Here is a 27,778-nt window from a genome sequence, read left to right as displayed (position 1 = left end):
ACGTCATCTTAAATTAAGACTCCTGCAAACAGAGAGTTCAATTATTAATAATTAATAATCAAGACTGTGGAATGTATCCAAAAACCTACCCATTTTGATGGTAAATTCAGTGATGTGAGGCCGTGGTAGTTTTGGAAAAACATCTCATAATATATTAAAATAAAAAGATAATGAATTTAACAATTTCTTGCCTGAAATTCCTTCTATGTGGAATTTGCTCTCCCCATTCAAAGTGTGCCTACATTTTCTACCATACTCCTAAATTATTAAGTATATCTAAATTATCCCCTGTCTGAGTGTGTAGTAAATGTGTCTGTGAGCCCTGTGATTGGTATCCTGCCCAGGGTGTAGCATGCCTTTCGTTCATTGTCTACCAAACTAAAGTTAAGTTCAAACTCCCCTCAATCAAATTCTTTTTTTTAAAAAATAAAAGTTATTTTTGAAAATGGAAGGATAGATGAATTGATGGTTACCAGATTTGATAGATTGCCAAGGACACAATTATCAGGTGTCTGCATATGCTTAAACTATGTTAATAGTTTTCATATGCTGAAAACTTTGAAATGTGTCCCAAGTCACTCATCCAACTGCTTGCTCAGAGAAAAGGTCGAGTTTTTTGCCCAAATCATTGCATGTCCATGCCTCAGACATGTCACCAGCTGACAGTGAGCAGGATTCTCCAAGTGGCCAGGTGCACCACCAGCAAAACAACAGCCCTTGCGACCTGCTGGGCTCCTGCAAGCTTGCAGTCAGAGTGAGATGTGCTTTTCCTCCCATGAGTCCTAACTATCCAGTAAGGCACAGTGAAGTGTAATAACAGGTGAATTGCTCTGACAGGTGTGTCACAGGAGTCTGTTTATAGGATCCTCAAGTTCAACAAGCAGTACAGAATTTATCAGAATGTCAAGTCTTAAATGAACTAGAAGTTCTAAACTAAGCAGCTATATATAAATATGTAATAAAATAATTGATGATAACCAACCATAAAGAAAAAGGTGATTTGTTAATGTTAACCTTGGTATTTCTATTTTCTTTTACAAGGAGTAAGCATATTCATATTCCTCTATAATTACTTCTAATCATAACATTTATTTACTAAATCTGATCACAAGCCTCTTCATTCAGAGATATTCCTGTTTATGTTCATGTCAATACACACCCCAAATCCTGAATAATGTGAAAGACCTCTGTATAAACCTTGTAGAAGTAGATATTAAATGTATGTATCCATATATTACAGAATGAAATGTGAATTAGCTGCCCCAGTTTCACAAAGCTCAAAAACAGAATCATCTAAATAGGCTTTGAATTATTATTTGCATACTGTGTAGCTTCCAAAGACAGCTGCTATTACCCTACAGTATATGGGGCTCATCAGCAGATAACTAATATACAGTACAGTATGTATATATACTGCAACATAAAATATCACGAAAATTAACATAATGGAATCTGGGCATATATTCTCTCTTTAATGATACTCTTCTGAAAAACATTAATTAAGATGGAAATAAGGCATGATGTAATTTAGTGAGCTTTTATTGGTGTTATTTGTCCGGCTGAGGAGAATGGTAACTACAGTATCAGCGAGGACAGGTTTGTCAGAACCCCACCCCCTTTTAATAAGGAATGAGCCAAGGAGCTGCAAGAGCAAAGAGGACGAAGATAGTGTACAGTATGTCCTTCTCCTGAACTTGCCTTTTTATACTCCATAAAGCGAAACTTAAATGTACTCTTTAAATCATGAGGATTTTTTTCAACATCACCTTACTGTATATTGTCAACCCTGTTGACATATTGTAAACCTACAATAGCTAACATCAAACTGGTAGCTACAAAATATTTGCATTTCTACCAAAGTAACTATTTAAGGTTGGGACTATACACTTTTACAAGGTACTCAAATAATGTCCACCTTATAAGGTGGTATAATGTCCACCTTATAAGGTGGTATAATAACGATCCAAACTGCAGACTTGCAGTATAAATTAAGTGACTTTCAGCCACTTCACTTGCTGAAGACATCCTTTCACTGAAGTGCTGGATAAAGGACACGGAAGACCTCCCTTCTGTTTAAATATTTTTCTCGGTCATTGCATTGTCAGCCAGATCCAACAGCTCCACAACACCTGCTTCATCTGAACGAAGCAAACACTTAACATAGATTCCAGTTCTTCACACACTTTGAGGTGCCTTCTTTTGTCAGTGCAGTACATAACAGCTCCAAGGATGGACAGCAAAATAAACAGACAGGTCAGCAGGGCATAATGAGGTCTGTTTGTAGAGTTGTTATACACTGAAATACAAAATAGTAATTTTGAGAATATACCATGTCCCATTTAACTGTGTAATTAGAACCTTTACGTTTTTTTTTATGAACTGTAGATGATCTATCACTATTATTGTCATGCATCACTATTTTTGTTTGATTTAAATTTAATGTGGTAAAATCAGAAATCCCTTGATCAATGACAGATGATTCAAATTCATTGTCCAGATTGGTCCACTCAGAGATTTATGTAGTTTTTCTCCAGCATGCGCATTTCTGTCTGCTGCTATAATACAGTGCCTCGAAAAAGTATTCACACCCTTGACCCTCTGAAGGTCAGAGCTGTCACAACTGCACTCAATTACAAGGAAAGACCTACAGGTAGGTATGCAGCTGCAGAGGTGAGGACAGCCGACATAGGAGAATTGAGATTTCAGTTTAGCCTCTTCCCAAACGTATGTTTAATAACCATTTCAGAAGTTCCGTCAAATTCCGTTCTCTAATTGCAATGAAACAAGCATACTTAAATGAAGAGATTGCATACTTAGTACTTCAAGTGTTTAGTATTAACTTACTTGGCTGAGCTATTACAACCCCTAAAAGGATCTTCAAAACGCTGATACAAATTTCTTCTAATACAGAACTATTGGATTGAGTTAGTTTCAATGAAACGTTTCACAGGCACTGATTGGACCACCATATGAATGTGCCACAGTGTTGAGTAAATTAACGTGAGTAAAAAGATGGAAGAGTTGTTTGAGGTAAATTTGATATGCAATGTTTTGGAGGACCACTGATGGAGAATCAAGTGAATAAGATGCGGCTATGATGCAGGCAATGGATCCAAAGCCAGAAAATAGATGGCTGTAAAGCCACCAAACTTGCTTGCTCTGGGCTGGGCAGCAGAAGACACTCTGGTAATTCAGGAAGAGTAGTCTGAGCTGAACTGTACTGAGATGAGAGTAGTACAGGAGCAGTTGTGAGTTAGCAGTTGCTGAAGTTTTCTGAAAGTGAATGTACTGTATGAAGAAGGACACCACATGGAATCTCCAAGCGAAGAAGAAATATAAGCTACTTCTGCTGGTGGAAGCTTGGATAAAGCAAAGAGTTGTAGGCGAACACCACACCATTTGGATGGCAGCAGAAGGGTGGGTGGCTATGGTAAGCCTGTTGCTGCAGCAGCCTGGGCTGCAATCAGGGCAAAGGTACCAGGGACAGCGAGACAAGGGCCAGGAGCCCTGGCCCAATGCAGACAGACTCCATGCACTTGCACACTTGGTCTCCTTTGGGGACAGAGAAAAGGAGCATTGGAAGAGAGGGTGGAGTGAGTGGGGAAAGCAGTAGAGAGAGGTGGAAAGTGGTTGTGGCTGTTCCAGAGTTCCACTGAAGGTTAATGACACCAGGATATCTAACAGAAATCAGCAGATGATGGCAGGTTCTGGGAGCTATTTGTTTTCTGGGTAAAAATTGAGGTTGAAGAGCTGCTGGTTTGAGAAAAGATGAGAAAGCAATGTCCATCTTGGCTTTGAGGAGAAGAATACAACAAAGGTAAGGTCTTTGCAGATCTGGGTGTGAGAGATGTCTGTTTCTGAAGAGACTGAATGCACAGTGCTAGAAAATATACACACAAATTTGTGGACAGACAGTAAGTATTTATATAGGAGAGCAGAAGTACAATATGCAGTTTGGCCTCCTACCAAATTTGTGTTTCATAACACCATGTTTTACATCAGTCCGTTAACAGTACCTCTGCTGATAAGAAAATATGGTTGTGGAATGTTACAGTATATTAGTATATAAGACCTGTCTTATATGTCCTATAGTATATCATACAGGACAGTGAAGCTTGAAAAGACTGATTGGAAGATGAGATGATGCAAAATACCTGAAAACAGGCTCCAGACCTAAAACTAGGACAAAACTTCACATTTCATCAAGACAATGACATCAATGACCCAAATCACAAGACCAGAGCTGCACTAGAGTGGCTTCAGACTGAGAAAGTAAATGTCCTTGAAAGGGCAATCAAAGACCTAACTTGAATCCTTTTGCGAATTTGTGAAAGGACTTGTGCTGCCCATAAGCAGCGTGAGAGAGCATGAGCAAATCTGCCAAGAAGAATGGACAAACATTGCACCAAGCCAGTGTTTAAAGTTGGTAGACACCTATCCAATAAGAACAGCAAATTGCAATTGCTGTTAAAGGTGCTCCCGCCAAATATGGGTCTGAATACCTTTGCAATCAACATATTTGTTTTCTTTTTAGTTTTTTACTGAAATTTACTGTATCTTACCCTTAGAAGTATTCAGTCTAAGCATGCAGTTTTTGAGAAAAAAATAAAATAAAAAATGTGTATGCATAATTTTGTAATTTCACAAAATGGGACACCATAGAAAGGGTCTAAATACTTCAACAAGGCACTGTACATTATGTTCTAATTGTTCACTGTGCCAATATTTGCAGGTAACATTTGAATGTTTGATCATAATTTGCATGTCATGGACATCTAGAAGTTTGATTTAATGGTCTTTTTAAAGAACTTCATTCTTGTATTGTTATATTGACAGTACACTGATATACTGACAAAAAAACCCACAGAAAATAATTTTCATGTAGCAAGACAACTTGCTATGTATTTTCAGAGTGGGCATGTACATGGGATGATTAACAGTAATGCAAAGTAAGTAACATGAAAGTGCAAGAGACCCATTACACTTTTCCAGGTAGGCGGGGGATGGATATGTGCGTAGGGGAGCTGTGGGAAGGATTAACATAAAAAGCTGTCATTTGTTATGGAATAAAAATAGCATGCCGTTAAAGTGGGGCCCATATGCAAACACCAAGAGATCCACAGAAAACAGAAGATGAATGTTTCCCATGAGAATGAGCAACAAATGAAAACCCACACATTTCAATGGTTGAAATGGGAGTGCTGGAATTAAATTACAATATTGCAGTACAATATGTGGTCATTTTATTAGAAACACATTTGCTGACTTTATTTCTAGGGGACTTATCATATCTTATCCTGGTTTTATTAGGCTTTAGAGGCAGGTATTACAGTTATCAATTCAACATTTGTTTTTATTTTAGTGTTTTTATAATGAGCTCATCAAGTTGATAAATAATGATCTTTAAAGTAGAATTTTTGTGTATTTTAGAGGGCTGTAGACGCATATTAGTTTGATATTACCACTGACACTGGACTGTAAAAAAAACGTTACCTATTGTTTTTTTTTCATTTTTGTATAGCATTTGGTCTGTAATAATTAAGCAGATAAAATTGCTCAATTTAAAAAATGCATTTAGATACAAATAAGCAAGGTGTGTGTATATAATTTTGTGTGAATATAATAATAATTAAAACATGCAAAAAAGCCATTTCTCCATATTCAAAAGTGTTTTAATAAAAATATTAAAAGTATGTGCTGTAAATTTGAGTAAAAAAGAAAGCTTTTAAAAACAGAATCTTGAGAGATGTGCTTCATATGTTCTTGGTGCATCAATTTCCAATACAATGATAAGAAGTACAAAAACACTAATAAATGCCATAATCAATGCTGATAAAATCAGGTTTCTCATTGAAAAAGAAAAACAGATTGTTTTTTCAAAATCTTACAAATTTTAGTAAATTTGACCCCTTTTCATTTAAAAGTATAGAACAATGTCAATTACATGTATCTTTGACAGCTGTTATTGATGAAGATGAGTGACACACAACTGACTGCATGCTGTCTACAAAGGATGTTTTCAGCTTCTAATTTCACTTACCTAGTAAATAATCGTAATAAGGAATGTCTGAAAATAAGATGAAAGTCACTTTAACGTTTGCAAGACCCCATAACATGAAATTGAAGGCATGTCAATTGTTTTAATTTAAAAGCTTAAATCTTTACAAAAGAGAGGGAGCTGTCTGGTTCATCTAGCACATTTAGGTTGTAGTGGTTAAATGAGGTTTGGATTTCACACACCCAGTTCTTAAACAAAGCCAGAGTACAGTATCATCTTCAACAGCATGGCTGAGTGGCATGTTCTAGACTCCAACAACATCAAACAGTAGAATTGTCTCTTTAAAATAGTGTGTACAGAAAGATGCAGAGACAGATTATAATTGTAATAAAAAGAGCATCTCATATTCTGCAGAGTATTTGCATTTGTAATTGCACAAACACATTTTATATGTATTTTATTTCCTCTGAAATGGTTGCTTTAAATCTCAAACTATATTTCTTAGGGGGATTCTAGTTTTTGTTCACTCAGTGTTTCTTAATTGAACTAATTATTTTCGTGCATATTTAATCTTTCTGCTATGTCAAGATATAGTACTTCAATAAATGTTTATTGGTTTATAACAGAGGTATCCATTTTTCGTACAGAGCTGCAGGGTGTTCTGCACAAAAATAGGTGTCTAACTATTTTCTTTCACTTTTAAATTTTAAAAGGTACAGAACAAATAAAACATGGAAGAAAAATGAATTTAAGATACTAATTTTAAAACAAGAAACATTATTTGACACCCCTAATTTAGAAATGTTCAAGGGAAAACCAGAGTGATTAAATTAATCAGTAAATAAATACAACATACCCCTAAACGGCTGAATAGAAAATAAATACATTTGATTCACTCTGGTTTAAAAATTAATGTTCGTCTTCAGCTAAATCCTGAGGAAGTGTTTCTGATTTTATTATCTTAAAAATATCAACTGCAGATTATTATTTAGAAGTAATGAGTTCAACAACATTAAATACAACAACATTTAAGATTATCTGCGTGGATGTTTTACAAAGGACTTCTTCTGTATAGAGTTTGAGCCTAAGGAAATGTGTACAAATATTACAGTAAAAGGTGTGTTTTGCAGTTTTCTGCATGTCTATAATAGCAATTGACTTTATTGTTGAAAACTATTTTTTTACCAATGAGATTTATAAATATATTTTTAAACCTTCTTGTTTATTACTTGTTGAGTTACGCGTTTAGATTTAGTTCTCCATTTAGGACTGAAGTTTAAAAATTCAGCCAGTCTCTTATTAGCACTTGGTTATGGCATTGGTTTGATAGAAAAAAAACTAATATTTGTTAGTGATAAGCCTCATTACCTACTTTGGAGTTTTGCTTTGATAGCTAAGATATTGTTAGACATATACACTAAAATAGTTTCTTAATCTTGATTTGTTCAGTTTAAGAAAAAGATTTTATGAAACGGTTAAGTTTTCCAAACCTGAAAGGGATTCACATCATACAAAGTTTCCCTTCTTTCTAAATGTGTCCAGATGCTGCACTATGTTCAATCCTTTTCAGTTCTTACCATGTACAGTGATCTCAGGCTCTCTGAAATGAACCCTGCGGTCCGATTTTTTTCTGTGTGCTAGCTCTTTGTCGTCATTGCTGAAGTTTGACTTCTTCCTCAGTATGGAAGTGGGAAATGTACATGTTGTAGGAATGCCATTCTGTCAGAACAAAGGAAAGGCTCTGAGCTTACTCAAGAATTAAATTGATTATACAGGACATCAATACTTTTGAGAGAATTCAATATGCATATATAAAAGCTTTTGCTCAAAACTCTGGAATTCTAATGAGTACATTTCATTAAAAAATCCATTATGACAAATGGATTGATTTGTACCTCAGTTAAATGTTAAAAGATAAAATACCTTCTGCTTTCTGACATCTGGAGGAGAAGGGACATCCTTTTTGTGATGAAGTCTCACGTCTGAGCGTTCCTCTGTCTTTGCTGGGGGAACACCATTAAGAGCATCGCTGAATGAGTCAGTGGTGGAGAAAGTCTTGGAAAGTGCTGACATATACTGTCCTAATGTATCTGTGGAGGCAAAGCATATCATGGGCCTAAGCAGGAAACCTGTATTCTCTCAGTGTTCACCAATCTACCAAGCTCTTGTGTGTCATGTTCCTTTCCAAAACATTTGAATATGTATAGGCACAAGACTCATCTAAAAATTATGATCTTCTTAATTTTATTCCTTTGCCATTTAAAGGTATTTTCCACCAGCTGAAATAATGCTTTATTGAGTAAAATGTAAAGTAAGCTTTGTTCAGTAAAATGATAAAAATAATCATCTTAATGCAGACTTTTCCGATCCTGGTTCTAGAGGCTTGGTGTGTTTGCAGGCTTTCATTCATTTAAGTCAGCTGATGCTATTGCATTAAAGAGATTTGAAAAGACCGTAGATATGCTGATCATACAGTAACAGGATTAGGGACCTTTGCTTTAAGAGGTAAATCAGTATTCAACCATAACTTGTGTTATTACAGGAGCTCAAATATCAGAGTTATTTAAGAAGCAAAACTTGAGTGAACTGTTGCAGGAAAGACAGTGCATTTTGCATACAAAACAAGGCTGCCACAGGGAACAGAAGATATCACAGAAGGGACAGTGAATCCAGGATTGACTTCAGTTTCATACATAATTTCCTGATTCCAGACTATTTTATTTTTTTATTAAAGGGATATACCTCCAAAGCAACATCAAAAACTTAGTGGAAAAACCTGCCTTTCTTATGTGTTAAGAATTAAAACTAAGTGAATAAAAGCAGGTTTGAAAAACTTAAGCAGTGAAAAATACAAATTCAAGAAAAGCACTGGAACAGTCTCAAAATATCAACAGACCACATATTGGTCTGTGCAGTAACTACCAAGTCATAAGTAATATAGCTATTTTCAATGTACTGGATGAATGTCCTCTGGTCTTGGGATCTTTATGGACTCAATAGATTAAATGGATAATATGGCCAACAGAGGAATAACATTGAAGTTGGATATGTTCTAGGATGCTCTGTTGATGTTTTCATTGGGACAACATGAGTCATTGTAACTTAATTTAAAATTATTGTCCCACTATAAAGACTAAAAATATTTACTCCGTCCTTGTCAAAGACATTTTAATTATGATGAAACAAACCAAAACCAAGCCCTACTATCTGCTAACAATCTAATACAATATCGCAAATATAGCTCAATGTGAGAACACCATATAGAAAACTATTATATACTCTATTGTCCATACTCTATTTCATGATGTATGTTCCAGCTATGAGAAACAGTTGGCACTCCATATCACTGTAATATACTATGAAGGACTATCACCAAGACTTCAGATGAATGGGATAAAAAATATATATATTTGAAACAGAAGATTTTCACTGCCAAATGGAGCATAATAATTTTAATGTTGTTAATATATAAATATATTTGAGATTACAGTATAATTGATTACTTTGATAAAATGCACTACATTACCTGTATTTTATATTTTTTGTTAATTTGCTAATTTGACAAAATGTTTACATTGTGAAGAATATTTAGCATAAAAGTTATTTTAAATATTTTGTTTTTATTGTTTTCCTCCAATTGGTGAAGACTGGAAGATTTATAACCAGTTGCTGAAATAAATCTTGAAGCCTTGAGGTAGTCAATTTCAGTATAACTGAGTGTTGTGAATGTTTTCTTGGTGGTTTCTGTTTTTCATCTCATCTGTGTTTCCAGATTCTGAATGCAACAATTTTTTTGCATAAGTTCTTTAACAACAATTGTATTAAAGATACAGATTACATTACATTTTGAAAACCTGCTTGACTCTCTGTCCCCTAGCAGTTTATAAGTTAAAAGTTCACTTTTGTAACAGGCCCCTTCAGTATAAGTCTTGTACTTACAGTATTGTTATACACTATGTACTTTCACAGGCACATAATTTCCCTTTGAAGACATAGCTTTACATAACTAAGCAGCCTATGAAACTTTGTTTCGATAGGCTGCTAGAACAGTCCATAAATACCTAAAACAGGGCTATGTTACACCCCTAACTCTACTGTACATACATTGATGACTGTCATTTCCAGCTGACCTTTAAGCTGTACATTAAACCTCCATTAAAAAAATATTTTACCTGAATACTCCTTCTTTCCTATTTCTGCATAGACAGAAGCCAGCAGCTCCAGGCTCTTTGCAGTAATTGGGTGGTCATTGCCAAATGTCTTCTGTCTAATTTTAGTTGCCTGAACCAGGAAAGGAGAAAAAAGATCAGAACACTGCATGGAGTAATAGTGTTCAATCACCTAAGTTAAAGGATTTAAGTATAATTTGCTGTACATAGCAAACGTCAGAGACTTGGGCTTATGTATCTTTCAGCATATAGAGAAAACAGTATGACATGCACTAGTTGTGTGCATAAGGAGTGGTCACCTTATGGAAAATTCCAAACCTCTGATAAAAAAAAAACACATGTATAGACAGAGATAGTTTCATTTAAAATATAAAACTGTACGTTGTACATGTTAAGTTTAAAAGCAAATGATACATACCTTTCCACTGTACTCTAAAGCCAGATGAGGCCTAGAAACAAGGGAAAACAAAAAATGAGAATGTTTTTTCTTGTGTGATGATAATAGTGATACTACTAAAAAAATATTATTTTAATTTCAATAGTGGTTATTAGTTTTCTGGATCCCAAATTATTACAGAATGACATTATGCAGAACCCACCAGGTTAATATGAGGCAGTATCATTTTGTTTATTTATGAAGCTCATTGATTTCTCCAGTACTAATATTTGCTGGGTGTACTTTGCTTCAGTTGCTATTGTTGCATGGCACCTGAGCTGTCCTCCTGAGCCCAAACTATGCACATACTGTAGATAGAATTTTTGGTTTCTGTTTGTTATATGGGAGGCTCTTGCACAAAGTCAATACTCTAAACACACATGGTGTGTTGCAGCTAACATATGGACAGTAGCTGCTGGACCTTTACTGCACCTTCCTCTAGGCAAAAGAGACACATGGGGCAGTATCTGTCTTTTACATCTGCCAAGAACAACTAAGGGCTAATAAACATTTAACTTCCGTTGAAACTGGTTTCCTTCCTGAAGGTGATTAGAAATAACACAGTTTAAGAAAATTACAGCACTGAGATTTAGCTCTTATTTCATAATGTGTAGAACTGGTTATTGCCCAATCCTTATGTCCAGTCCTGAAAACCCTAGGTGTTATGGTTTAATCTTTACAAAAACATACATATTTTTACTGTTAATCTGGATTCACAACAAAAACAAACAGTTTTGAAGCTATTGGCATATTGATATTAATAACACACTTGGAATGTGTGCTGTGCAGGTTTATGCAGGTAGCGCAAAGATAGATTTCAATTCCTAATACAAAGATTAATAACCCAACCCACATGTCAAAAATAACCTTCCAATTACAGCTAGAAATTTGTTGTCTGTTTACCTATCTTCCTTTATCTGTAAATTGGGTCCTAATCTTGTCGGAGCAAACAACATATTTGCTCAGGAATGTCTTTCCTGTTTGCATTTTTAAAGAGACTAAATAAGGATTGCTTGTTCAGGTCTGGATTATACTATTAACCACCTGGAATCCCCAAAATCATGGTGCAAAACAAAATGACTTTTAGATTGGTTTGGTGGGATATAGTTACTCGGAATTATGGTATCTTGGCTTGTCTCACAACACTTCCTCTCATTGCTTTCTGGGCACCAGTGGCATCAGTCCACTATTTTATCTCTAATGTTGGCAGTTCCCAGTGTGTCAGTCTTTTAAAGAAGTAGATGGCCTGATAATATACTGTATACAGTATTTCAGAAGAAACTGCATGTGTGATACCCACTTCCTCTGTTCCGGTATGATGGCTGTATGATGGAACCAAACTGATTCTGAATTATCGTAAGTGTGTATTTGTGGCAGGAAAAATGATAAATAATACAGTATGTGCTATAAATAAAAGAGAATTGCATTTTTTAAAGTTATTTCAGATAACATTGCAACATTGCAATTATAAAACTTTTCTTTAAATAATTGTTATTCACTGAAAAAATGTCATTATTCTTATGCAACTTCATACCAAAGTGTTAATAATAGGAGATAATAGTTAAAACCTAAATCTAGCAATGACCGCTTTTCAAATGCTGTGCATCAATTGAAATAAATAATTAACTCCTACTTAGAATGACTAGTAGGACAACACCACCCATTATTAGAAGGCTGCTTATTCCTGGAAAGATTCACAGCAACTCAAGTCCTGTTTCAGAACAGTAGGGTATGAAGCAGAACTATAACCTGCACAGGATGCCAGTCTATCACAGAGCACACACAAACATGGAGACAATTTAGAAATATACCAATTAGGCTAGCATGTCTTGAAAGCTTGGTGAAGATGATACACCCAGAAAAAAAAAAAACACAGGGATATAGGGAGAACATGCAAACTACACACAGAAAGCACCCAAGTCCAGAATCAAACCCAGGACCCAAGAGCTGTGAGGGTGTAGCACTAACCTCCATGACACTGCACTTCCCATGATAACATTAGAGAAGCCTAAGGCTAAGTGGGTGACCTACATTTTAAGGACTTGTTTTGCTGTTAAGAGTGTAATAAATCTAACCCAGATAAGCACTGATGCTCTAGACCAGGTGAAGAGAGAGAGGTATCCAGAGATGAGATGAAGTCAGTGGAAATATCAGGTTGGTGCCAAGTTGTGGTGATGTGACCTGGCAGGCAGGGGAGGAGGAGGGCGGGGTGCAGTTTTGAATAAGCTGAGTTGTGTAGTCAGATAGCACTGAGGGGCCTCTGCTGCAGTTCTCTAAAGCAGAGTCATAGAATGCTCATAGTGCTTTACTGCAAGGTCATCCATCACCTCCATGTGTACTTCAAATTGTAGAGCAAGTTGTATTTAGTACTACAGATGTCACTGTTACTGTTCCAAACCATATCATCTTAAATAAGTAATGGAATGGAGTCAGATGTCCTGTTTAAAGTGTGCAGCTATTTGATACTCCCTTTAAAATCCCAGCTCTAGGCCTTCAAGCATCAATGAATGATTTACACTTCTTGTTGGAAAGGTGTCATCTACAGTAGAGGACTGCTTTGCTTTATTATTTTAATAATGTAATAAACAATAACAAATCACAAGAGAGTATTTGCATAATTAAAATGCCTTTGGTGTAAATGCCACTTTGCATGTGCATGCAGAACTGTCAGCATTTTCTAAAGAAACTGGCCAATAAAAAATGATATATTGTACCCATAACTTCAGCCTTTTTTTTAGATTTTGAAGAACTTAACAAGTACATTTATGGATACTTTAAAGCTCCAGGTGGAATATCTACTTGGGACAAATTGTGTAACTACTGCTTTAATTCATGTAATTCACATGGGAAAAGCCTAATTTTGGCACAGTCCAGAGTTAGGAACCATCATTAGAAAACTGTGCTAGGCTAAATCCAAGGCTTTTTACTGACATGTACCTGTAGGAACAAATAAAGATTAACCATTCAGTGATAATAAATAGTGGTAAAAAAGGCAAAATATTTTTAATGTGAAAATTCCTCTATCCTTAGCAATCAAATTAAATAGTTACAGCAAGGCAGCTTTTATATTAATGTTTTATGAAGGTCTAGTAGGTAGCTGTGCCAGCATATGTAGGCTGCAAAGAAACAGGTTTATTCTACGCAGAAGGGAAAAGAAACACAATGTTTTCAGCATTGGAGCCTTCTTCAGGTGTCCCTTTTTCTTTCAGCATGGAATAAACCTTTACCTTTTCCTAAATGTTTTATGTTTACTGTTTTTGCTTAATGAGCTGTTCCTGTATCAGACACAGCCTAAAGAAAATGGACACCAGATTTAGGTGTTCTGGTAACACCTGAAACTTATTGCAAATGTGGTGTTTGTTTTCCTTCTGTGCAGGATCTAGAATAAATTAAAGTTCTTCTTTTGCATAAAGCCAAAGGTACAATGATGTCAGATTTTGATACGTTTACTAGGAATATTTCTTTTCGGTTTTATGCGAAAGATTTAGTGATTGCACCACGTTCTTCTACTACAATATGGTTCAGTTTCAAACATACAGTAATCAAGCAAATGCATACTGTATTTGTTTTACCTTTGTACTGTATGCCATGTGGTTATTGAATACTTTTTCATTAAACATTTAATCTTAGTAAGACTAGTTAATGATTTGCCAGTTAAAGAAGCAAATTGTTTGAATTAGAAAACATAAGACGAGGAAAACTAATACTGTCCACAAAGATCTTGCAGATGTAAATAAATCCGTACTGCATACTGAAATCAATCAAACAAGTCATAAACCAGCAGACCACATTTCATTACTTTTAAGAAGCAGTCAGTATCCAGGTAGCAAGCAAACAAAGGAAAGCCCAACATCCACATATCACTTTCTGTAAAACAACAGGAGCATATGTAAATCAAATGCCCTTCATGACAGGAAAATATAATGTCACAGTGGTGTTACACAAATCAGACAGAAGAAAGATTGCTTTAGTTTACTACATCTCTATGGTGAATTCAAAAACACAAGTAACAAACACAATTCCTGAGTATTGCAAAGATATAACATGTTGGCTTTAGCTCATACACAAGCTTAGGAATAATAATTATACTCAGTACCATACAGTTTAGAATCCTGAATTAATTATTGAGCTCATCTTAAATCATTTCATATTGATAGAAGTTTGAGCTTAAAACAATAGAACATAACCCACTAGCTTGGTATCCTATCTCAAAAAGCTAAAGTGTAATCTAAAGACAGTCTTATAAGAAACTCCTGGAAGAAAATAATTGAAATGACAACAAGACATGCTGTACAAGAGCAGGAGCTCTTTCAGTCATTCGGTCTCCAGATCGAAGGCCTACCTTTTACTCATGATGCAAAGCTGGGCAAGTTTTTCATAGTCCCTGGCTTGAGAGGCCTGTTCTGAAAGATCGTCTACAAAGTCCCATCCTTCTGCTCCCTGCTGCGATACTTCAGAAGGACCTGTCAGGGATAGTGTAATCAGAATCAGTCAGCAACCAGCAGTCCTTCAGAAGGCAAGGAAACTAGATCCCAAACATGGGCATCTGGCCACCTCCAAGTAAACCTAGTGCGTAGGAACAGAAAAAAAAAATACAAAGAAAGAAATACTCAGTTCCCGACTAAAATAGGAGACTTTTTTTTGTTATGTACAGTTCTATGAAGCCATCCTGTATGGTGCCGTAGCCCTTTCATAGCACACCTAACCATCTATGAGTCATAACCTTGGGAGAGAGTGGGGGAGAATGAGACAAAAACTGCTGGTGCTGCTCGGGTGCAGAAGTGCTGATTCAGAGGCCTCTGTGTTTCCATGGAGCTTTGCATCTCTTAATCAGATAACGCAAGCAAGGAGTGTTTTTGCACCAAATGGCCTGGGCTGCTTGTTCAGTGCAGATGTGAGCTTACTACATCAGCAGAATTTGCAAAAGAAATGTAGCTAAGGCTGTAGTAGCCGATCTATTGCATTTGCATCTGAGACTTGCCCCAAAACACAGCAAAATTTAAATCTGGAGATATTCTTGATATAAATTATTTGCTGAGATAAATAAGGAGGAGAGAGCTGCATCAGCATGTGTAAACAGCAATGGAACAGGTAAATCTCAGCCGTTATCTCAAATCTCAGCTGTGCAGCCTTCTTCAAGTGACTTAAAATTAAAAACAAAATAAATGACAAGTCATCAGAAAGTGACAAGAGTATTTTTCCCCTAACTCAAAATTACATGTTCTGAATCTTTCCGTACGCTAATTGTACACAGGCAAGAAATGACAGGCTCATACTCTAAAGTTAGGAACCAGTTGAAAGTTGTGACCAGTGAAATATGAAACATTGTCCGTAGGTTGGGAGGAAAAAACGTTACAGTTGTATTTAAAAATATTGGACTTCCGATTAAATAGCATTTTATTGCCAACATTTCTTTGGTTAAAAATCAAAGTAAAAAACATTTGCCTATAGAAGTGACTTTTATATGTTCCACTTCAATATAAACGACAGAGAAACCTGTGTTAAGAATTACGATATAGCTGATTTAAAAAACAATCTGTCTTAATTTAATCCCAGAACTATCACAAATACGTCTACTGACATTAGGTAACTGATGCGCCTTGGGGTTCTTGTTGTGTCCTTCTCCCAGTCTCTAAACCAAGAAGTATGATTCAGACACACATAATCCTCTCAGAATCATTATGCAGAATAATTTACAGTATGTATAGAATGTGAAGACATACAGTATAGTACAGTATTGCACACTTCATGACAACTGAAGGTTTTACCACTTTTTTAGAGACGCTGAGAACGATCAGCTTAGCACAGTTTCCATCAAAATTAAACTTTATCTCTAAAATTATAATTTTAACAGTGTACAGCTTATCAAACAGCTCAGAAGAGAGATAATATACTTAGTCTTGTTATGCTAAAAATCATTATGACATTATTATTGTTCCATAGTTCCTCTACTTTCTTTTTGTTATATCACATAAGGATTCCTGACCCAATAAAAATAAAGTAATTATAAAATTCTCAGCCATTATAATTAAACATTAGGGGCAAGACTAGAATTTGCAACATGGAAAACAATGTCTATGGAAAAAATGTAACTTCAAAAGATAGAAGATGAGCAAAGAGGGGAAGATTGTTCTCTAATAATACAAAGCAATTGAGTAATGAGACCCTACCACTTATACAATAGAGTGGCAAAAGCAATTGTATAAAAGCCAAGTAACATTCAACTAAATGTAACAATCAACTTACTTTGTTGTACGATACAATACTGTCCATTTATAAAAGAATAAGCTTTACAGGTTATTAACTTAGACAAACACTGGATAACTTAATTGTACCTCTCATAACAACAAACCATAAATTGTACATAAATGAATCTGGTGAAATGTATACATTGTTAAACCTAATATCCCCTGATTTTGATTTTACATACTGTAGGTCTCTTCATGTTGAGGCATCTCATGATGTGTGCCAAGTTTAAAAGCAGAACAAATCTCATAGGAAATACACTACAGTAGCAATTAGTTAAGCAGAAGCACGCTGAGGAAGATAGCTTTTCTGATTAGAATTAGAAGAATCTAAGGTTTCCAAATTAAATACACATTATCTGTGCAATATTCAGAAAATACAATAAGACAGAAACTCGCCTGAGGTCCCCTGATGAGCAGTGAGGTCTATCAGAGCCACTTCATAGAACATCTTCTCTGCTTGAATGAACTGAAGGGCTTTTGCATCTGTTTATATTGGTTAAGGATTAACTGGGGTGTCAGTTGTCACTTAACTGAATGGAAAAGAACAATGGCCAGAGAGGGCCCAGCAGGTCAACAACTCTGTTTACAGCCTCCTTCTTGAACCTGCAGTCAGAAATATACCTACTATACAGCCATGGCTGAACATAATCATAGTGTAACAGTAGCTGCTCACTATAAGAGATATGTAGCATAGTTCATTTTTAGATTCTGTATAATTTGATAGACACGCATATTATTTCCAGGTCAGTTTATTCCTTCATGCTGGAAAGCCTTCGTACACGTGCTGCCCCTTAAAATATCCTAATAGCTGGAGATCTCCACAACCTATTCATGTACTACAAATAGAAGAGAATGTGTCATAGACATCCAACAGAGCAACCTGCTTGAGCATGATGAGCCCCAGATACACTTAGATGGAGAAATGTGTTTAAAATAGAGTAAATGTTAATATGTACATGCTGACTAATGACTCAAAGTAATGACTGATTTCGTTATAAAGCAGTTCCTTGGTTTCATCACTTTAGAAAGAGCTTACTACTACAAATTAAGAACAACTGCTTTCTATAAAAAACATTGATGATTACAACCTATAGTCATTGGAAGTTAACGTTCATACTTGTATTGTCAAGAGAAAAAAAAGTGACACGTGCACAATGAGCTCAACAAAGAGACACATAACAGGGACCATTGCTGTGTATGGCTGTAGGATGATACAGTACCATTTACTGCAAATATTTTAAATATTTGTGGCTTACAAATGTGTCATTCTGTCAATAATAAAAAGAGATACTGCTGTTCAGACATTAGGAAGAAGACCGAAGAAGGATAAAAACTTTTGCCCACTCCTCGGCTTCTTCGTATGTGGTGTTTTCAAACCTATCAACAGGCTACAATGTATGTCATAACAATATAATATAATCAAAAACATAACATAAAAATAGTTCACAATTGATGAATCTCCCTGTCTCATTTATTTGTCTTTGTCTATATCAACATAAAGTAAATTACAGTTTATGTTTTTTTAAGCTTTTCTAATTTATTTTACATAAAACATCCCACACTGCACCTCAATGTACTACATATACAGTGTGGTAGATTTATACACTTACCAAAGCTGAACTGAAGAACAACATCGTTCGATGTTTGAATTTTGTAATTCTTACTGTACATGTGTTCTATCAATTTAAATGTTATTAAACCATCCATAGAAAAAACACATCATATGCCAACTATAGACATGGCTAAGGACCCTAGACATAAAGCAGTGCCAATTAATCCTTTTAACCTTTGGAAAACAAGAAAATGTTCTGAGAGGCAAACACCCACTGAGCCATTTGCTTTCATGTTAATGTGGTCTGAGAGCTGGCAAAACTAGAAACATTGGAGCTTTGCACTTTGAGCTTACTGGGATAAGTCACTGCAAGGTGACTTAATGCCAAGATCACAGACACTATTTTTGGCATCCATAGATTCTGACTAGAAATTAAAATATACATACTATTTCACATTATTATTCTATCCTTTTGCTAAAACTCCTGTGAGGTTTCTGTGAGGTTCAAAGGACTGAAATATCTAAAAGTCAAAATAGCAAAAGCAGCAGGAAGGTATTGTTGAGATGAAATATTTTTTTCTCAGAGTGGCTATAAAGTCAGCTTATTCAACCAGCTGTGTTGTGAACACTTGCATTGAGGAACAAAAAAATGACAGAAATATACAAATGGGACAATAAGAGGCACATTCCCTTGGACAATGATAACGAACACCAAACATCTTAAAGCCTCTGTATAATTCTAAAGACATTACAAAAGTAGATCTACTTACAAAGTATGGCACCCAGACAGAATTCGATTTAAATACAACCTCAGGTATTGAATAAAAAGTAGAAGTCCCTTTAGGTTTGCTAATAATAAATGTAGGAAAAAGGGGCAGTATTAGAAGTATTAGAATAGCTCTATAGATTAAACACTCTGGGATTTTTAAGAAGTCTTTCTGAAAAACAAGAAAACAGAATTAATTATTTGCACTGATATTTCCCCTAGAAGTAACTTATCACTAATGGATATATTTATCCAGTATTACAGAACATTTAACTAAGTTATTTGGTTTATCCACTAATTTGGGTCGTAGTAAAGCTGTTTAGTAAATACTTGTGCTAGCATTGGTTTCTCAGACTAAAGTAATATGATTTCTCTTACTGCAGTTTGGATTCTTTCTATGTTGTGTTACAAATTAGTGAAGAAAATCACTAATCGCAGTGGCATGCAATCTTTTCACATATACTGTATCTACAGATATACTGTATTTCAATGAGAAACATACTTGGATGGTTCAAATGCATAATACTTTACAGCACAAAGCAAAATACAAGGAGTGCTCTCTAACAGTACCTTTGGTGTTTAAAATGTTATATAGCTGTAATGAAGTTAGATATTTTTTACAGACAACACTTTTGTGAAGGCCAACTCTTAGCAAAAATATACGGTCAAATTTGATTTACCAAACAGGGGGAAGAGACTTAAGTGCATTACAAATTGATCCTGACTGTTCCACACAGCAGCTGAAATAAAAAATAATAATTTTCTTCCTAAACACAGGCAATGCACTGCTTTTCATGCCTATTTTTATAATCTAGTCTGAGTTTTTAAAATAAAATGGCATAGTGCTGACTTTCATATATAGTATAGGTCATCCCAGGTCACCTATGTTTAAGGATATTCTTTGTGACAGCTGGACAAATGTACAATAGATTTACTTTAAACGTTCTAGGATGGATGACGTAATGGTTTTCAGCAAAAGACAATGTGGGCTTGAGCATAAAATGTGAGTCAGAATTTTTGACAGGAGCAAGAATGTACCATTAGATGAACTGTATTTACACATGATACTGTAATAGTAAGAGGAAAATTCATTCAGGTTCATTTGCCTTTTCATTAAAAGTGAAGGTAAGATAAGAAGTTATAGCTTATTTATAACAAAATGTCAACCCCCCTGATGAAACTGCTGTGATGAATAAATCAACCTCCTATTTTAAAATCACAGAAACCTTAAATTTTTAATCCACAATACAGAAGGCTTTTACATTTACAAAATGACAATAGTCATTCTCTCTTTGAATGACTTATGAATGGACACTTCACATTCATTTGTACACATTGTAAAGAGAAGATATATTAATGTAGTTAAATTGATGGGTCTTGTTTTACATTCAGAGGCTAAGCTTCTTTGCCTGGAATAAAATGTAGTTTAAGCACCTTTAAACTTTTTTCAAACAATGTGCACTGACTTTCAAATATCTTTACTTGAAAGTCTCTTCATAAATCACAACTTCACAAGCATATCTAATGAGCCAGGGAGAGAAGGATATTCTGTAATGACAGTACCTTGATTTAAAAATTTGTCATGGTGGGTTTTGGCAATAGAAGCCAAGAGTCAGTGCATTATCACAAGCTTCTGTCTTTCAGGGATTTCGAGAAACACCTTCAAATGACTTTGGGTGAGTCTGTTTATTTTTAATAAGAGCAGTAGGTGGTTGATATTTTAAATGTTAATTTTAGCCCTGTTTTTACATTATGTCAGAATAACATTTTTGCAGAAAAACATACTGTATACAGTATCTTGTGTTTACCAAAAAGTGGATAAGGCTATTAGCCTTAATGAGAGGATATTAATGTAGACTTTCCATGTAGTGGAGTAGTTCATTTATAGCACAGCAATAATTGCACAATCCATGGTGCAATGTTTCAATGTGAAAAAATGAAGACCATAGAAAATTAAGCAGCAATCTTAAAAGGATACAATTTTTGTCCTTGATGAAGACTTCAGCAATCTGCAAAATAAACAAATAATTTAGATACAAGGCTATTTATAAGTAACTGGTGAAGTCATTTAAGATGTTTTGTGAATAAATTAATTTTTTTGAAGAATGTGGAGTAGAACATTGTGTAATTTAAGGAGCACTTCTGGACAATTCATTTCTTTGTGGTCTTGTTGCAATTTCACACTTGCGTGAAACAAAATAATAGTTCACAGCACAGTTTCAAAATGGAAGTGGCAATTAAACAGTAATTTAAAAGCATGGGCCTTTTTTTAGATTAATTGAATCTGTCCCTAAGCTATTTTCATGACTCACTGGGGTATCCAGGAGTGGCAGATACTGTACAGTATGTTCCCTTTTGCAGCAAATGAGATCACGACTCTTCATTTGTGCTTCCAGCTTTTGAAAACTATTTTTCTCCATTGACACTTTCTTCTAGGCCTATCTCTTTCCTGAAAATTAAACATGCATAAAAATATCTAAAGGGGAAATAATAAATGATCTACCAAATTAAAAAATTAGGGTGTCCCCCAGGTTTGGGCATCTTTTTATAGGTGGGTCTCAGGAAGAAAGATATAATTACAGTGCAGTAACATAAAACATACAAAACCAAAACAATGCCTAGCTCATCTTTGAGCTTCTGGCTAACTTCTTTAGTTCACTGTCTACAACATTAACTGGGCAGTTAAGCTGCTTACTGTCATTACAAAACAAATTTCTTCTCAATCTGAAGAACTCACAGTTTTGTCTTCAACATCTGGAGAATTCAGGAGCCTCGTCTAGCATGTTTGTCCTTATTTATTTCTATGTGAAGGAAGTCAGGTAAATAGTGGTGATATTCCTGACAATACAAACACAATGGAACACCCTCTAGACTAGAGCAAGCTGGTGCAGTATCTGTTCCTTTTCTCAGGCCCTTCTATGTGTCTCCCGGACCACAACTCTAATGGCATTGAAGGCTTATATCATGTAGGGAGACTGTTGCTTTATGGCTCTTTTCTGAAAGCCCTTATCTTACTTCAAAAACTTCAGAAGCAATTTAACGAGATGTTTCCTATCCTCTGTCTGCAACTAAAGTAGAGTTCACTCATCCAACTATCCATTTTCTAACCACTTATGCCTAGTCAGGGACTTGGTAAATAGTGGTAACAAGCAGAGCACGGCAAAGCAGCAACAGTTAACTGATCAATATTTTCTTATTTTTTAACAAAAACACCTTGTCACAAAACACTTTCACCAAACACCTACAAGAATACACTGTTCCACAAGAGCTCTGTCGATAGTATATTATTTTCTCCATCATATGTAATATCCTCACGTGTTGAGCATCATAGTAATCAATCTTTTCAGTGGCAGCTGCCAGGAAACCAGACAAATTCAGCTGTAGATAACTGAACAAGTGCTCTTTACTTGCAGTGCAGTAACACAAACCAAACTAAACAAAGCATTCTGTAGCGTATCTTTGTGCTTCTAGCTGCCTCACATCTTGAGTTTAATCTCTATAATAAATGTGCAGGTAAGCTGCTTATTTGAAAGCACAAAATAAAATGTCTTTCCAATCTCAAGAACTCACTGTCCATCTCAGTGTCTTTGTCACACAGACTCTCTATATCATACAGTTTTCTCTCTTGTTCCCGTTCTTTTCCCACACAGGGTTCTTCATTCCTTTCCTGTTCTCATGTACTGTATGTCCAGAAGCCTCAACCTCCCAGTTTTAAATCATCACATGACCAATTACAACTGGTCAGGTGACTGAGAGCGGCAGGACATTTCCCACAGCTTTTTGGAGAATGTAGTTCAAGCCATAGCCATCTTGCTTGCCCCTGCCATACTCCCAAGATGGATAGTATATTTCCTGGTGTAGAAAAAAGGAAGCACAAGCAGTAAAGCTTTATCTTAAGGAGAACAGAGAATTGACTTTATATTTTAACAAACTTTGTTTTAAGATAAAAAATAGATGACTGAAGCAGATGCCTTACAACCTTTTAAAACTGTAAACAACACATTCTAGAGCCTCAAAATATTAATTTTTATATTAGAAAGAATGGAAGGAATCAGATTCAGATATATATACACTTTGGTCTGGAGAAGGCACAGTAAGTGAAAGAAAAAAGGTTAAATTTGAGTGCCTGCAGAGTCACTGTTTTTGGACTTTCCACAGAGTTACATTTTTTCTTGCATGTACTGAAAACTGTAATATTGTACATCAATAACTTCTGTTTATGTTTGATACAAAGTACAATAATCAAAAAGTTTAAACTTTTATAATCTTAAACAATTTCAGTATGTCCAAAGCTATTAAATATGTAAAGGCAATTCTTTATAGTTTTAATTGATCTGTACAGTTCCTATTATACCGATTTGTACAGTACCTGTAGACTATCCTGAGCAGCCAGATGATACCTCACACACTCTGCTTAATTTTACTGAAGACATACATTTTATGTTGTTGATAAGTTGACATATTTATGGGTCAGGTGTATCTGGAATCTATTTTAGTTCGTATTTTAGTTGCATGGTTAATACAAATGTCTAACAAGACATCATAATAGAACTGGTAACTGCATTTCAAACAGAACATAGTATTTTACTCTATAATTTAGAAATTGCTTTTGTCAAATTATATGACATGCATGAATTTTACAGCTCAGTGATCTGATCTATATCAATAAAATAAATATTTTATCATTTATTTTGAATTGACAATTTTTTTGTAATAAAATAACCACTGTGTCATCATTAATTGTTTGAAGAACCATAAGTTATGACTAATTTACTACAGTACATGTAGAGAATGCAGACCACCATGCGTAGATACTCCATGCATCACAGAAACAATGAATATTTGGTGCTAAATATTTCAATGTATAGAGAGAAACACAGTACAGTTCTCAATGAATAGAGAAGACATGTTGCCAAAGGCACACCAGTGACAGGAGTAGATGTCTTATGGTGTTGATTTTGTTCACTAATGATATCCAGCTAAAGGTAGTAAAATGCACATGGTGGTACGGTGTTAAGAGGCATCTACTGTAGGTGCTGAGAGGAAGCAGCAGGGTATTCGAGAGAAAGGAGTGCCCATTGTGCTTAAGACAGTTTATTGTGCAGCCTCAGACGTGTACTACCTCCCCATCACCATTCATCCTGTAATAAACATTCATTACAGTCACCATTGAGTCATGGATGATGAGAGTCCACAGGGCTGAACTGTACTTGATTACACTGAAAAGCTTTTTAGATCAGCACTGAGCAGTCGGTATTTTTGAGCTGAACTTTCCAGATCATACTGTACTTCAGACCTCTGCCTGATAGGCAAGTATTATAATCAACGTCTACACACATGGCCAGGTTAGTCCTTTGAGTTTAAGCATTTTTATAAGTCAGAAGTAAGTAATTTAAAATTTCACATCCCTCTATAAATGGGACATTAATGAGTGATCATTGATTCCACCTATCTGATTTGTTTTTTAGAGCCTTACTCTGCCCTGATTATAATTTGTAAAGCAGTCAGCAGAAAAACAACTCTTTAAAAGTTAGATATACTATTTAGGTGCTTTTTTATCATTTCTTACTTGTGTAAAAAAATAATTTACCTTTAGAAGTTCTAAATCTTCTAAATCCTTAATTCTATTTTCCTCTCCACATTTAATAAGCATTACCCAACAGACAGAAAAAAAAACATGCTTAAACTGTTCTCATAGGATATCCCACTTAGTTTTGAAATGTTCATCTGCAGGTGCATATTGTTGGCAGTGTCTTTTCAAATTTTTCAGAGGAAATTTGTTATGATTCACCACTGGCTTTAGGAAAATATTTATTTCTGTCTCAGTGGTATAGTTGCTGAGGTCTACATTTATGCAGTTTAAAATTATGTTTATAATAATATAAATTATATAATTTTAATTTATATATTGATTAGTAAGGTAAACTTGGTATTAAGAAAACTGAAAGATGCCTCATGTAAAGCAACTTGACAGGAAAGATGGATAATGTATCATAATACTTTCACTCATTGTCTCCCATCTTTATCTTCACCGCTGAAACTTCACAACTCCAAAATATGATGATAACTGTGCAACCACACATCATTGATCTTTTTTAAAACCCACCTGATATGAGTCATAGCTTTTTGTCTTCCTACATTTATAATTTGGAATTGTGTTTCCAGGTTATGCATCAGAAAAAAGAATAATAAGTAGGCAAAGCATCGGTACATTTTTGCATATCAAACTTTTTTTTTTCAATTTCTTTCAGAGTAATTATTTTTTTTTGGTGTGGTGACAATATTCAAGTGTCCTAAACTCAAGTTCTTCCTCTATGTGTTTATGTATTAATAAAACAGATAAACAAAGAATCCAGATGTGAACCATATTATGACATTATATAGAACATTATGACCAGCAACCTCAATTAACATGTTTACATCTTACTAATATATCCATAATGAAGGAAAACAATAACAACTATGACCGTAATTTCAATGCTTACAATTACATGCCTAATCCAGTTAAAGATCTGTTAAATATTCTACTCCTGGAAAAAAATAAAAATTTAACTTAACCTTTGCCACATAAACATATACAGTATATGGGGGTATTCTGAAATAATTTTTTTCTTTGGCACCCAAGTTGTCTGTAACATTTAAGGAAGAAAGTTTGTTGCATTTTGATAGACCTTCAACTAGATATTTAGATTATAAGGTAGAAGTCTGAATTTACTGCATTTTAGGATTAAAACACATCATAAAAGATATGTAGTATCGTTTATACAGTATATATAGATATATACTGTAGTAACTATTCAGACTGTACCCATGGTGTCCCAATATTTTGCAAAAAAATGTCTTTAAGTTATAGTAAATGCCATCTTAAAAGCTAAAACTAAAGAGAAAATGTGTTGATTGCACAAGTACAGTAATTAGATCCTTGAACTCAATATTTGGTGGAAGCAAACAGCTGCATTTTGAGTAAATCCCTACCAGCTTCACACACTGTCTTGGTGTTTGTGCCCATTCTTTTTGGCAGATTTTGCTCAAACAGTCTCAAGTTGCTTATGGACAGCAGGTTTCAAAACTTTTAACAGATTCAGTCAGGACTTTGACTGGGCAATTGACTAGAGAAGGCAGTGCCCACAGGGATCTTTAAAGTCTTTGATATTGTGTTGTACCTACTGTAACTCCTGATCTGGTATTTTCAATGATTTTATCCCTGGCTTGCTTTGAATGCCCTTTAGTCTTCCTGGTTGGCCTTTTCTTCAAATAAATCACTTAGAATGAGCAAACTTGAAAAAGGCAGTGGAACAAGTGGAAAGTTTGTGGAAATGCATTTAAAAATGAGAACAGAAGGCTCTTCTTTATTCAAAGTATTGTGTGTGTATGGAACAGGCTACCAGCAATGTTCTTGAAGCTGAAACCTTGGTTTATTTTAAAAATGGTTGGATGAGATACTGTACTTAGATTAATTAACTACTATTAAATTGGCCAGGTGGGCCAAATGACCTTGTTTCATTTGTAACCTGTCTTATATTCTTCACTACCCGACAAAGGATCCTCAACGAGAAAGGTGTTTTTATTCTTAGATCATGAGAATCACTGGTTTCCTGTAGACAGAGAGAGGCCACTCAACTAATTGTGTTTCTTGTTAAGTTAGTTTTGTGCAACTAAATTCATTTAGGATTGCCAAAGCAAAAGGTTTGATACAATCTTGAATTTGCCATTTTTCTTTCACAATATCTATTTACATTTCTTTTTGTTTTTAGAATTCAGTGTGTGGAGTATTGAGTGATTGTGGATATTACATTCATTTCTACTTTTAAGTGTCATGAGTGAAGATTTAAATCAACAAAATATCAAATTGTGCAAGGCTGAACTCTTTTGTAAGGCACTGTAAATTTCTAGTGAACATTCAAGATTATGCAGCATTTTCCACTTTAAAAAAGAAATTAATCCTGCATTTTATATCCCTCAAGACATTTTCCCATTAAAATTGGTTTTGGTGAAAGATCAATGGTAAAATGCAACAATTTACAAACACAAAGATAGGCCATGTCACAGGCCATGTTTGTGAAAGTTATAATGGAATCCTTGCTTGATCAATATAGAGATGCAGGTGAAACAAAACAACATTATTTAAAGAAGATTAAACAAGGAACTAACAACAAGACCACCTACTGTACAAAAACACATCCCATGTCAATGTGTCTTTGAAAGTGCTAATGGAGTCCTCACCTGGTGAAGACAGTCTGGCAGAGAGTGAAAGCTGTGCATGTTTGTCAGCCCCAGCAGACAGGCCAGGAAACATCTCAAAGCAGCCTCTGACTCCCCCTGCTGCTGAAACTGCCTTCCTTGATTATAGAGATCCTCCCTCCCATTGCTCAGCATGTCTGCTCTGCTGAAAAGCCTCTCAGAGCTGTAGAACCTCCCAGTTGAAAAACGATTGATGAAAATGCTGTATGTATTCCAAGAAATGAATTAGGAAAGAGTCATGCCCTGTAGGCAAACAACTGCATTTTCTTTATCCAAAAACAACTAGAACTTTGGAAGCCCACAAGTGTGTGAGTTAAAAAGAAAACTCTGTTTTCCTTTTCAGATATGCAGCACAAAGTGAAACTGTA

At 35.1% G+C, this 27,778-nt stretch overlaps 1 protein-coding gene across 4 annotated transcripts; it reads right to left on the bottom strand.

Annotated features, from left to right (window-relative positions):
* Positions 1 to 1,934: 1,934 nt before the first annotated feature.
* Positions 1,935 to 27,778, bottom strand: c8h14orf180 (chromosome 8 C14orf180 homolog). 4 transcript variants are annotated; one of them, XM_015350907.2, is made up of 10 exons: positions 27,393 to 27,778; positions 21,148 to 21,178; positions 17,248 to 17,334; positions 14,946 to 15,066; positions 10,586 to 10,616; positions 10,171 to 10,279; positions 7,922 to 8,088; positions 7,576 to 7,717; positions 6,041 to 6,067; positions 1,935 to 2,296 (listed from the first exon to the last, which is right to left on the bottom strand). In XM_015350907.2, the coding sequence occupies exons 1-10, from the start codon at positions 27,543 to 27,545 to the stop codon at positions 2,091 to 2,093; spliced, it is 1,074 nt and encodes a 357-aa protein (XP_015206393.2). In that variant the 5' UTR covers positions 27,546 to 27,778; the 3' UTR covers positions 1,935 to 2,090. The 4 variants fall into 4 exon arrangements, with proteins under 4 accessions (XP_015206393.2, XP_015206396.2, XP_015206395.2 ...); XM_015350910.2 differs by having other exon boundaries at positions 7,922 to 8,001; XM_015350909.2 differs by lacking the exon at positions 6,041 to 6,067.

This window comes from Lepisosteus oculatus, chromosome 8 (genome assembly GCF_040954835.1).
Source record: "Lepisosteus oculatus isolate fLepOcu1 chromosome 8, fLepOcu1.hap2, whole genome shotgun sequence".
In the NCBI taxonomy this organism is placed as follows: domain Eukaryota; kingdom Metazoa; phylum Chordata; class Actinopteri; order Semionotiformes; family Lepisosteidae; genus Lepisosteus; species Lepisosteus oculatus.
This window is presented reverse-complemented; position numbering and strand designations above follow the sequence as displayed.

Excerpts from the sequence above, each read along its gene's own strand:
- c8h14orf180 (XM_015350907.2), bottom strand. The coding sequence starts at position 27,545 with ATGCTGAGCAATGGGAGGGAGGATCTCTATAATCAAGGAAGGCAGTTT. Across the intron at positions 8,089-10,170 it reads AGGAAAGAAGGAGTATTCAG|ATACATTAGGACAGTATATG; the intron begins GTAAAATATTTT and ends TTGCCTCCACAG. Across the intron at positions 6,068-7,575 it reads GCCTGAGATCACTGTACATG|ACATTCCTTATTACGATTAT; the intron begins GTAAGAACTGAA and ends TCTTATTTTCAG.